The sequence below is a fragment of the Sinohyriopsis cumingii genome, chromosome 16, assembly GCF_028554795.1.
Source record: "Sinohyriopsis cumingii isolate HCF-2022 chromosome 16, ASM2855479v2, whole genome shotgun sequence".
Classification (NCBI taxonomy): Eukaryota; Metazoa; Mollusca; class Bivalvia; order Unionida; family Unionidae; genus Sinohyriopsis; species Sinohyriopsis cumingii.
The window spans coordinates 11,677,427-11,691,821 of NC_142976.1; the positions used below are offsets into that span (position 1 = coordinate 11,677,427).

The window sequence follows — 14,395 nt, forward strand, 5'->3', positions numbered from 1 at the left end:
ATTACCACGCATACTCTTCTCACTCTGTGAGATAGCTTGTAAATTGGATAGGGAGTTATTTTGAGGATTCCCGTCAGCATGATCAATAACAAGATCATCTTTGATCACTCCGAAGAAACACTCATACATAAATCGATGACAGAGATATCTTTTCTTCCCAACAGTAAATCTAAGATAGCCAGTATTATCAACAGTACCAACCGGTCTCTTCAACATGCAATTTCTAATCCTGCCATTACGATCTGATTCGTAATTCTTAATGACAGGATGTGGGACAAATATATTTTGCTCCATTTATACAATAATATTATTTGTTTAAATCATTGTTTGTCTGAAATCTTGATATATAATCCTCCACGGATTTTATAGCGTTTTCACTATTATTATTTTTTTTGTCATAATATCTCTTAAGTTCTCTGAACCGTTTTCCACCGCACTTTCCACATAATTCTGTTTTTCCTCGCACCCCAATACCACACCGCAGACATGGTATTTGTCCTAGACTTCCTCGCCGTATATTTTGTAAGTGCATCCAACAAAATTCCTTTCTGCAGGATTTATTGCATCGATTTACTGAAGCGATCATCAACCATCTGCATTGAGACATCGTATATATAATATTTTTTATTTAAATATTTGTTTTAATTATATGAACGAATTCGAGAAATTATCCCAAACTAGGCCTTCTAAATATAAATTTAATCTCGACAGATTATCTTCTGACTTACCAGTACGAGATCTGGTTGATCCGAAAAATAAAAGTTTGATCTCGAAAATTCACGACGCCAAGAAAGAATTTTACACGGATGGTGCATCTCATACATGGTCAACGTTCAAGATTATACGTAGTACTGTCAAGGACGCCACAGTGAATGACAAGCCAGCGGTAACTATCATTAACTACATCACTGAGTACGAGGGCAATCAAAAATATTTCTTCAGAGTAAAATTTATTGTATTAACAGAAACAGGTAGTTGGATTATCCGTGACAAATATGATCCTGTCCTTGGTAATAATAAAATTGCCATATTAAGTAAAAATTCCAGACCGGGTCTATTGACGGGTATTGACAAACCGTATTATGAGCGAGCGTACCCTGTAACAGCGGTTATTTATGGAATCTATGAGATAAATAACAAACCCAACGTTCATAAACTGGCACCAATGAAATTTTCAAGGTTAAATTGTGTAGCCGAACGAGTAATAGAACACTTTACAAATGCGATGCGTGGAAATGGATTAACTGATTTAAGGCGTGAAAAAATAAACTCATGGGCTGATTCAGTTAAGGATACCGGTGCTACAATAAAGGATGTTGCTGAATTAGGAAAAATATTAAAATTTCCAATAAAAGTATCAACAATAACGGGAGAAGTACTGTATGAATCGAAATATAAATCGAAAGGAGCTTCAATAAATATCATTGATCATAACGCGCACGCATGGACCAGCGCAGTAACAATATTTCCACGTGATCGAACTATTAGATTTTACTCCTCAGATATGTTTGATTTTATGAATGAAATAAGTAAAAATGATCCTGTATCAGTATGGTTATTTAAAAGTAATGAGGAAGGTGGATTTGATCAGTTTGTCAGACCAAATGGTGAAATATATCGCACAGAATATCTCCACGACGAAATGAAAAATCTTGCGGAGAAGTTTTTAGAGTGCAAACACTCCACGGAAAGTACTGACAAATTACTAACTAATTGCTTTACCGTTCCATCTGATGCGGCTCATTTCGCTAGAGAAAGAAATTCATTGAAACCAACACGATTTGATTTACTCGAGGACGTACGCGCAAGTTGTGTCGAATACGGACATGGCGGATTGTGGAATACCAAGTATAATTACAATGATGTCATTTCGGTTGATATGGTTGCATGTTATCCAGGAAGTTTTCTAGGATACGGAGATTGTTCTGTGTACTTTAAAAGATTTGGTCACGCTACAAACGAGATGACGCGAGTGGCAATTAATGGACCATTACCTGATTTTGATCTGACTGGATTCGCTTGTGTTGAATCATTCAAGTTTAACGAAAATCTTCACAAGAATTGTTATGTTTGGTTTGGCAGACATTTCTGTGAAAAACGTTGGGTACCTATAGTTTTATTACTATATATGCTAGATTGTGCGATACTGAGATCGTTGGTGGTTAGTGAGGCAATTATATCATATCACGCGCAGACCGAAGTTTGGTTGCCCATGCCAGATTCTATCAATCTCGATGAAGTTATTAAGGAATTTAAGGAAAAATGTCCTGATGTTTCCGAAGATGACATTATCAAAGAAGCTCCTAAAATTCTCGAGATTAAACTTAAAACCGCAAAAGATCTCGGTAGAAAAATTATAGGTAAATTTACTCAAGGTGGTGCATATGATCATAAAAGACATCACGCACGATTAATTCTAGATGATGCCGAGTACGATTTTATAATTGCTGATACAACAGCGAGAAATATATTTGTAAATCGAGAAAGTGTTTATTTATCCGACGGAACAAAATTGGGTACGATCGTTAGTTACATAAATGATGTCTCCCCACAGTATACTCATCAAAGATCTTCCATGTTGGCTTATGTTTCTATAAATTTATTATCGATGATTAATAAATTTCCTGAGACCGCAGTCAGAGTCGCAACAGATTCGTTTTATATTTATAGTAAATATTTAGAATCTGTTATGAAATTCACAAGTAATGATGAACGATGGGGTTCGTGGAGAATAAAAAAGGAAATATTACACAATTATACAGAATCAGCAGATGTTCCAATGAGAGATTTTCATCGTGAGGGTAATAAAATATCAGAAATGTCGAAAGCGCCGCCGGTGAGTGATCCAATAACTAGATATAAGACAGTATATCTCAATGGACCTGGTGGATGCGGCAAAACGACTCGAGCAATTAATATTTTTAGAAATTCAGATATGATCGTGCTGACACCCACACATAGACTTGCACGCGAGATGAAACAACGGCAAGTACAATCGTGCACGTATCATAGTTTCTTTCGGTGGCGCGGGGATACATGGACTCCTGAACGAATGGGAGAAAAATACATACCTAAGATAATTATTTGAGACGAGATATGCACGGTGTCATTGGATACATTAAAAACGTTTCTCGATTGGTTGTTGACGAAAAATACCGCTATAATAACGTGTGGCGATCAAGGTCAACCGCCGCCTTTTGTTGGACCATCTCCACATGATTGGTTAAAAAATTTCGTTGATTATTACGAAGAAATAGGTGATGATCATAGAGCTCTCGATGCAAATTTAAAGGAGTTTAAAAAATTAATCAGATTACAATCAAACAAAATTCAGTGTGAAATGATACGCGGAGTAATCCAGAGACCTCAATGAGTGATTTTTTAAATTTATGGAGACCCAACGATTTGATAGTAGCAAGCAGAAAAATAATCAGAGACGCTTTACAACAGCAGTTATTTCAACTACATAAAGAAAAATATTCAGAATTACCCGTACCGTTATGTTATAGACCATCAGATACACGAAAACAGAATATTAATGTTGATATTCCAGGACAGACTGGAAAACAGAATCTCGTATTAAATGATATTGTCGCCGTTGATATCAATGTGGTCGAAGATGCATTACACGCTGACAAATCTCCATGGGTGCTGGGATACGCTGTGACGATCCACTTGTCTCAGGGATTAACTATTTCTGATACACGAGTTTGGATTGTGGACGATCGCATCGATTGGTCAAATTTAGTTTATTTAGCGGTATCGAGGGTCAGAAAAATATCTCAATTACGGAGAATTATAATTCCTGAAATTGTTAATAAATTTAACATCATCGATGATGATATAATAAGAAAAAAATTAACCGGATACAAACAATCTGATAAAAAAAATAAACGCGACTTTGATCTTGATGCTGAATTTATTATTGAGTTAAAACAGCAGCAGAATAATCATTGTGCAAGTTGTAATTGTATAATGTTATGGCGGTATTCGAGTAATGATTCAAGACAATTTACCGTAGACAGAAAAGATAATAGTCGCGGTCATACACGAGAAAATACCATGTTGACCTGTCTCGAATGTAATCGACGTCGGGGTGCTGGTACCCTTGGCGCTAGTTAAGTGATCGCGGTGGTAGTTGTGTATCTGTGGGAATTATTTGAAGTTGTTCACGTACAAATCCACGCTGAGGAGCAGCCGAATCTAATCTGTAGATTGCAGGTCTACCTGAGGATCTTGTCACGGTGGATATTTTTTGTGTCGTAACACTCCAAATAGGATCAGTCGCTCTCGCTTTACCACCTTCAAGTTCACCCAGTTCATATAAATATCTAACTGTAACATCACCCAATATTTTTTGTTTTTCAATATCTTTTCGTTGTGTTGGTATATTTTTTTTGTAATTGCATTAATGGGTTTCATGTTCGTTCGTGTAATCTCATTATTTAATGCAGCTATCACGCTTGGTAATCTTGCAACCCATTCGCGAGATCTTTTATCTTGAATAAATTCCCTCGCGTACTGATATCCAAATAACCGCTCAGCAAGTTTTCGATTAAATCGCTCAACAATTGCCTGATCACGATGAATTGCAGTATGCCCTCGTCGTATTTTGGTATTATGTTGTTTCATCAACGATGATACTGGACCAAGAAATTCCTTACCAGGATCAACTTGTAATAATTGTGGCCATCGCAGACCGCCTTGTGGTCCGGGTCCTAGTTGATAAATTCGTTCAAACGCATCGGCTACTTCAGATGCTGTTTTCGTTGATAGCGGCTCTGCCTCTTTATATCTACTTGCAACATCAACTACAGTTAACGCGTATTTGTACGTTTTTCTGCGTACAGTATCATGTGGTAAAAATAAAATATCAGCTTGATGAACTTCATTAGGAACACTAACATAGAAATACGCGTACTGAATTCGTTTTGGCGGTGGTATGTAAATTTGCCATATTGCTTGTTTGGATAACCACGCTTTAGCAGTAGAATGTTTAACCGTTACTGCATCAGCAAGTTTACTAATTGCTGCTTTGCCTCTCCAGTATCCTCTTGGTGAATAATAAATTAATTCCATTATATATTACCAGCCCCTAATACGAGTTTACCTTTCATCGCAGATCTTATCAACCATTTAGCTAATTTTTCTTTGACATTTTTATTTTTTATAGAATCTAGCGCGTGAATTAATTTCACATCTGCAATATGCCTATGTTGTAGATTTTTACTCTTATACGCAACATCATGAACATGACAAGCTTTATCAATAGCGTTTACTGGTTCCTCGGCTGGTTTTGGTTGATCTTGATTATCAAGTCTGATATCAAGTCTGGTACCAGGACCGCAATAATTATATCCTGGTAGATGTTTTTCTCCGTTGTATTTAGCCCATGGGGCACCTGGAAACTTTGACATCAAATTAGCAATATCACCACCGCGTTTATTAGGTAAAAATGAAAAAAAATTTCTACCGCACATACAACATTTTCCACCATACGCTATTTTTTTATTTTTTGTCGTAACCGTAGCTAAATTAGTAGTTGGAGTTTTAACTTTACAGCGTAAACATAAATTCAAGTTATAAAATATATGGATATAATTGATTTCTCAGCGACAAGAAAACGAGAACCTGTTAAGCATCATCCTGCGCTACCCAATTCCATCAGAATGATTATCATAGGACCATCTGGATCGGGTAAGACGCAGTTATTACTTAATCTGATAATGAGATTTTGAAATGGGATAAATTGTATTTAGTAGCACCATCCGCTGATGATCAACGATGTTATGATGTACTTAAAGATTTCAATGAAAACGCAAGATTACTGGACGAAGGTAATGATGTTACAGAGTTTATAACCGATATTGATGAAGCACCGTTCGTTGATGTTTTAAACGGATTTATCAATAATTTAGTTGTATACGACTATGTGATGCTAGATAAACAATCAAATCCAGCCAGAATATTTTCTCGCGGCAGACATAAAAATACAGATGTGATCTATGTTACTCAACGGTATACACAAATTCCGAAAGTGATCAGAGACAACTGCAATATTTTAGTTGTGTTTAATGGTGTAGACACACATACACTTAGAAATATTCATCAAACTTGGTGTGGTGGTGACATGGATTATAATAAATTCAGAAATTTCTTCTCACGAGCGCAAGCTACTCCGCATGGATTTATAACAATAAATTTACATGATCCAAGAACAAGATATCGTGTGGGTCTTGATAAAGTCTTTTAACGTTTCTGATTTTTAAAATTAATAGCAGCAGAGAGGGCACCTACCAATGTTGGTCGTCCATGGAAATTAAACAAAAAATAAATAAACACGTAGAGTACTTTATTTTTCAGCTCCTTTTCGAACTAAGGTTTTATTGATGGGGTTGGTTTCAACAAAAATAAAAACCTCCCAGGAAACGTTTTATTTGCAAAAATCTGGACCTTTCTAAGAGATGATTTTATTTTTTTGTTTATTTTTTTGTCGGAATTCATGGGTCTGTTCGCCCTCTCTGCTGCTACTCTAACGTGAACATCGTCAACATGCATTAATTACATGGTTTCTCTTTGTATTTTTTAAAAGTGCAACCAGACTAAAAGTGAATTTAATCCGAACATGATTGAAAACATGTTGGACTCTTTGCTTCGTTATAGTTACAAATCAGACTTAAATTCTCTCTTGTTCGGTCGTGATTGAAAGGGTGCTGTGGCTTCTATAATGAATGGAAATATGTAGACTTTTTTTAAAAATTTTATATAATTAAAAACGGACTTAATTGAAACATTTCGAGTCTTAATTATATCTTTAGAGTATAAGGCAAATTGAAATTCTATCATATGTGAAAGATGTTTTCATGAAATAGTTTTGTTTAAAATGCGAAAATTTAAGTAGGCTGTAGTTTTTATTTAACGAATTTCAAGTATTGTTTAATTTGGACTTAAATTCTTTTATTGACGGTCTTGTTTTCACTTATTTTTTCGTTATTAACATTACCGTGCTTACAATATTTAATACTGATTGGATGGTTTGGCTTCTGTTGTTTCCATTTCTTCTTCCATGTCCAATTAGGAATCGGGATCGTCTGAGTCTATTTCATCTTCTGACGCTTTTCCATTTTATTTGGTCTTTTATTCCGTCCTTTCTTCTATTTGTGTCCTGGGTTTCGTTTCACTCTTTTTTCTGTTTGTTTCCTTCGTCAGCATTTCTAGTGTTATTTCGCTCAATATTTTCCCTAGGTGAAGGGACGGAAGGTGTTTACAACATGGCAAGGGATTTGAAGGATGTCCGAAAACTTCTGATACTAGCCGATTGGCCAAAGCCCCCGGAAGCTCGTGTAATTTAAGAGCTTCCAGGGGATAGATTTAACAATTAACCATCTAACTGTAAAGAAAACGTACTTTAGGAAACATTTCGGTTAATTTCTACATCCGCCACCCCAAACCGATCCGCCCCAGCCAAGATTATTGACTGAAACCTAACATAGTTTCTTTACAACTGTTTTATACTTGTATTTTTATTTTAAAGATTATTTTATACTACAGCAATGTCATTTCAAGACTGTACTTCTATAAATGAAGTAATCTAACGAATTTATTATTATACATACATACATACATACATACATACATACATACATCCATCCATCCATCCATCCGTCCGTCCGTCCGTGCGTGCGTGCGTGCGTACATACATACATACATACGTACGTACTTGCGTACATACATACATATATACGTACGTACGTGCTTGCGTACGTACACACACACACACACACACACACACACACATACATACATACAAAGAATGACCTTGACAGTAATTTGGGTTTCTTTGATATTGATGCATTTCCAGTTCTTCTCAACCAGATTTCTTCTTGACGTGTGCTAACTGACGTGAACACAAAATGTCGATGTCAAAGATTCATCCTTTTATACATGGCTTGTCACTATATAGCCACTATTGTGCTGAAGTGCAGGAAAACACTATTACATATACTGGTATAAACAAATCAGTATTATAGCTTTTCTTAGTTATTTAAGTGAATTTCGTATAAATTTGAACCGAAATATTATGCCATAAAAGTATTGGCGTCCAACGTTCCGGTATTATTAAGAATAAAAGATAATCTAATTTTGAGATACATTTTTTTTTACTGGAAAATGTTGAAAGAAAACATACTTTAATAAACTTAACAGAACTTGCATCCTAACATCCTTTTTAGGTCCACCAAAACCAAAATATGCTAGAACATTTAGTTTAATACATAACGTACTTATTGCCAGTAATTATGCTTGCTACAGAATTTCATGCAACTTATATGAAGCTCATTGGTTTATATTGTCCCAGCATGTGGGGCCATCACGTTGTCCCATTGAGACAGTTAGCAAATTAACGTTGGGCCAACTTGATTTAGCCATGCTGGGCCAATGTTGGAAACAAGTTCGCATCTATCCTGGCTGAAGCAAGATACAACAATTAAAAAAGCAAAAATAACCGGTGTTAGAGATAACTATAAAACTATTATATAAACGGTCAGTATTAACCATCCTAGTCATGTTAATGTTTGAAACGACAAACAAACAAACATGCCTCATGGGTTTACTTACATTATTTGGTCAATTTCTTTGCCAAATGTACGTAAATATCAAAATCTTAAAATTCATGAAAACAAGTCTACTCACATGAGACAATATGAAAAATAATCAAATAAATGTAGAGTCAAATTAAAGTACTAAACCGGCCAAACAAGTACTCTGCTACACGAGATTTATTTTATAGGTACAAACGTACTGAGCTTGGAAACACTAGACCCAAAGCATATATTCCAACGTCGATAATACAACCACTGAACAATGCTGTCCCAACTAGTGTTTTTTCCCCCCTTTTTTTTACAGCTTCAGAATTACAACATCTGAACAACGTTGACTAGTGCTTTTCCGATGTCGGCATGTTTTGAAGAATGGGCCGACTTAGGCCTAACGTAATATACCCAACGCCGACCGTGTGATTATCTGTCAACGCCTGACCATGCGAAAACCTGCCAACGCGTGACCAGCGTAGGTGTGATATCTGGGTACAACGTAAAATGACTGATTTAAAACCAATGCACTTTAATGGTTTGTGATAGAAGTATCTAGGTTACTTAATTGTAATTACAAACAAGTACAAATATTTCATATCGGTCATTAGAACAAACATTAAGTGATGTGTGGTTTCCAAAATGTAAAAGAAAGAAAGAAAACTTTTTAAAAAAAAATAAAAAAAAAAGATTGAAATGACCTGGTCAAAATATTTGAGAGTTGGAAAAATATACAGGAGAGGGCACATGTGAATCGGTTGACGAAGAAGACATAAAATACATACGACCAAAAGTCAAATGGTTTTTGTTCATGGATTGCGCTGATAGGACGACAGAAAATAGGATATTTTAACTTTTAAGAATAAGATGATAATGGTTACAAATCGAGGTGTAAATTTCATTTAATTATTAGTGTTATCCATCTGAGTGTTTACGTTAGTTTCATAGGTAAAATGTACTCTTCGAGAAATACAGAAAAATAATTTCATCCTATAATAAACCCAACATTAGGCTCGCTAGCCAGTGATTTCCCCTGATAAACATTGCAAGAGTAATCTCCCTCAATGCATGTGATGGGGAAGTAGACAATCATCCTTCAAAGTATGATTCAAATGGCCTTAAAAGTAAGTCAGTAGGACATAACATGACACATGACAAATAATTATAGATGTTATTTTTGTCTTATTCTGTGCACAACATTGATACATTATGCACAACAAGATATTATTTGCCACTTATTATTAGATACAAGCGCATGAGTGACGTTTTATCAATACATTTTTTAAGTACGACGAAATCTTTAACAACATGAACTCATATGTACTGTAACTATACACTTAGTAAACGTCAGACTCCTATGGATGCCCCCAACCCCACCCACCCCAGACTTATCGAAACAACACAAAACAACAATGAATGGAAAGAAAATCCCAGGTCCCAACAAGACAATGTAATGGTCCGATCATACAGTAGTCCTACAATGTAAGATATCGACCCCGAAGTTAATGTTTTGGGGGTCAAAACATAAATATTATTGTCTTACATTGTAGGACTAGCCATAGAGTTTCGATTGAAAAAAAAAATCTAAATGTGATAGATCAAGTTGATTTTGTTCTGATTTCAGCTAGAAATTTGCTAATAACTGTCTTAACAGCTGTAACTTAAAAAATAAATAACTTTTGTGTGTTCCATTGTTTTTCATATAATAACTCACATGGTCTGTGTCAGTGAAATTTGGTCCAGATCAGTTAGCATTCATATTGGTCAGACTGCACATGTTGGGAACACAGACTGAAGGTCTACATGGTCATTGTGAACTTATTGACCCTGCTGTATGGATATGAAACCTGCATGGTGTTACAGATGCCATTTGGACAAGCTGTATCCATTTTCACATGAGCTCTCTGGTGAGGTTATGATGTCATGACGGGTTCCCAAACAGTGAGGTTCTCACAGGCAGGCATTCCATGCATCTACAGTTTGCTTGTGACATAGATGAGATGGGTAGTTTGTGTCATCAGGATGGCAGAACAGTAACTACCAAAGAAGATCTTCTCGACAAGGATAGAAAACAATGTCATAGTGGTCAGAAGAAATGCTTCAAAGATTCCTCCATAGAGTCATCCTTGAAACACTTCAACACTGACATTGAATCTTGGGAATATCTCACAAAGGATCATGGATCCTGATGCAGTCTCATCCGTTCTGGAGTTACACACATTGAATTGAGGATAACTGCAGAGGTAGAGCAGAAGCTTCAGCATGTTAAATCTTAGAACTGCAGCACATGCTCTATTGATCAAATAGTCCCAAGTGGCATCTCCGGTCCAGAGTGCCGCAGACAGTTAAGAGCACAAATTGGCCTGATCAGCAATTCACGTATTCACAGAAACCAAACCATTTAGTGATATCATGGTCATCTTTGAACTTGAAGGATGAGCAACCCAGATAGGCCAAACCGGAGCAGTCGAATGTAAATAATGATGTGCATTGGCATAATGGGCTCACTGAGGTATAAAAAAAGATAATGCCTTGATGCATAAATATATATATACAACATGAATATAGCCTCCACTACAATGACTACACTAATGTGGGTATGTGAGAAAGCTTGCCAGTAGCTTCTTGTGGGTTGGTGGTTCTTTCCAGGGTTTTCCCGGGTTTTTCTTCCACCATTAATACTGGCCGCCATGTATAGCCTATCATGTACTGAAAAATGGCGTTAAACCCTGCAACAACAACAACAATAACTACAGTTAAAATGGAAAAGAAACCAAAATTCATTAAATCTTAAATATGTTCAGTAGTAAGTTGAGTCTAAATTTTTTTCTATTTTTTAAATGCAGAAGATTCCACAATTCAGTTTGAATAAATTTGGCTTTATGCCAGATTTGTTGTGATTGGTAGTATTTAGAATGTTAGTGGTTAAACTAACATTTTCGAAAGACATGCAAGCAGTTTATTATTATTATTATTGTTATGAATTAAAAGACTTTGTTCATGATCCCTAATCTAGTAAAGTTTTTAGAACTCTACAGATAATAAGTCTATAAGACTGTGAATATCCATTGCTTACTGTTGACAAGTGTATTGTACTCAGTTTATTTTAACTGCTGTCTAATTTATTGATAGAGTGGAAATTGTCATAGTTTCAGCAATAGCAGTAAATAAAAGTAATGATTAAAAACATTACATCAAATCCTTAGTTTATTTCTTTGGAAACAAATGCTTAGAACCCCTTGTTATCTTACTGAAATCGAACTTGACAAATAGAGGAAGAAAAGAAGGATTTACATGTCAGATATCTATTGGACTATATAATTTCCTTTTTATGTTTTTTCAGGCTCTGGTTTGTTTTTGTTTGCTGAGCTGTGTGTCCAGTCATCTGTTGAAGACCTCAGATGAAGATATAAAATATGTCCACATTATTTTTATGAACCATCTAGGTTAGAAATTGGTATTAAAATTAAATTGTAACATCATACTTCAATAATACCTTATCAGTACACTGTATTTACAATCCTTCTAACTATAATTAGTTTCTTTTGGAAAATATATTTGGATAATGAACTTTTGTAAACTGCAAACTCTCTTCTGAATATACAACCTGTTGTACCTAAATTTAGTTTACATTGCATTTTGTGAGTTGACTGTTCTTTGTTAACATGGTGATTTATTATCTTGAATGGAGTTTCAGACAGTTAAAAATATGAAATAAGTAGTTATTTTCTGTAAACATGACTCTTATTGTTGTGTGTGTGCATGTGTGTGTGTATCCTCACAGTAATGGCTGTATGGCACCAATCAGTTGCCATGGACTTCTTATATACATGCTTAAAAGAGTAGTCCAATTGCAGATAGCACATACCCCGATCTGCCATTGCATATGTGCTTGCAGATCTGGGTCTGTGCATTTTGTTATTGGTAATCAGTAGAACAAACAACATAGATCCTGATCTGTGGGCACATTATGCTTCTGCAGATCAGGATCTTTGTTGTTTGCAGTTTGCCTTGACTTCTAAGTGAGTATAGATGGTCAATGTCACTTTGTTACCATGGCAGTATGTATAAAATTACAGTTTCAGAACTGTTGGTACTGAATAGTTGAGATGAAACAAGCAAATCCTACTGCTAAATTGTAATTATTTGATCACAGACTGAACTCATTCGGAGGTAATAATAAACACACTATTATATAAACTCATAATATTTGACTTGTACAGGTTAGTGACCCTGTAAATATTAACTTATCTACATAGGGAACTGCAAAACAATGGGCACATTCTTATTTATTAAACCTGATTTTAAAAAATTCAGCATATTTGTACAAATGTTGCAATTCTTTGTTTTTCAGATGTTGGATATTCACTGTATGATGAGCCTGGATACTTGGTTGCTGTATTAAACAGATATTTTACAGAATACTTCCCACGTGCAATTACGGTGGCACTTCAGCTTGTGACTTACGGGTTTAGTGAGAACTTCATCTACACTACTCACCCATGGCTGGTTAGCATGTATCTGGACTGTCCACCTAATCTAATTCTAGATGGCATAAAACTACAGGTGTGTTTAATATGCCAGTCAGTTGTTTTCTGCAATGCAGATTTAGATTCATTATGTTGGTTTTATTGGGGTTCTTTTTAGCTCCAATTACAGTTCAGTCAAGTGGGTTCATGGCATTGCGCTGTGCGTGTGTGTCACCTGTCTGTCAACATTTGCTTTTTACCAATATGGAGGTCATGTTTTTGATCAGATTTTAATCGAACATGGAATATAGGTTTATATTGTCAATATCGTTTTTGGGATCAAATATGCATTTGATTGGCTGAGCTTATTGCCACTCATGAGGCCATATTTTGCATTGAGTTTTTCTTGGACTTGTAATATATGTTTATTTTTTCGAGATCTCATCAGGTTCAGTAATGAGCAAGAACAATGCATATTGGGTGATCTTACATCTGATTGGCTGAGTTTATCAGCACTTGAGTCCATGTTTCTGATCTGTACTGGATGAAACTGGGAATGTTGGCTTAAGATCACCATCAGATTTTCTGAGCTTGTTACCACTCCAAGTCATGTTTTGATCAACTTTGAGTATAGGATAATATAATCATAATCTTGATGAACTGATCTTGCATATTATTGGGTGACTTAATTACTTAGCTCCAGTGTAGATCAGGCTAGGTAACTACACTTAAATCACAAGGATGAGTACAGCTTTTAGTAAAATCATTGGATATTACTGACATGACTTTGCATTTGATTCACTTAACTTGCAGACACTTTAGCAACTTTTGATGATATTTTTAGCTAGTGTGATTAATCAGCTTATATCCTAAAGATATATATGGTGTTTTTTTATGAGCAAGATTTATGCATATTAATGAGGTGATCTTGTATATGATTGGCTGGTCTACTTAATTGCTTTAGAGACTGAATTTCTGACCCAACTTAATCACACTGGGAAATAAGTTCATATTGACAAGATGTTGGATGTTTATTTATTATGGACAAGACCTATGCAAATTTATGAGGTGATCTCGCTGAACCCTGTTGATTTAAGGTTAAAAAGAATCAAATGTCAAGGTCACTGACTTAAACAAGAAAAGTTGTTTACACAAACCCACATGGGACTCTTGTTTTCTTAAAGTTGGCTATTATTGTGATTATTAAAAATAATGTAAATTTAATATTTAATGAGCAGTTGTTACATCATTCATGTCCAATCTCTCATGACTTCATTACACTATGATCCATGAAGAGTGACACTGTATAGTCATAATCTTGTAATAATCACATCACTC

At 35.4% G+C, this 14,395-nt stretch overlaps 1 protein-coding gene across 1 annotated transcript in view; it reads left to right on the top strand.

The window, feature by feature from the left end:
- Window positions 1–9,642: 9,642 nt before the first annotated feature.
- Window positions 9,643–14,395, top strand: part of LOC149779946 (uncharacterized) — a 56,573-nt gene continuing 51,820 nt past the window's right edge. The window contains exons 1-3 of the mRNA XM_089936643.1: window positions 9,643–9,712; window positions 11,932–12,034; window positions 12,943–13,154. Of these exons, the coding sequence (XP_089792769.1) occupies window positions 9,692–9,712; window positions 11,932–12,034; window positions 12,943–13,154 (336 nt within the window). The 5' untranslated portion in view covers window positions 9,643–9,691. The remainder of the gene's footprint in view (window positions 9,713–11,931; window positions 12,035–12,942; window positions 13,155–14,395) is intronic.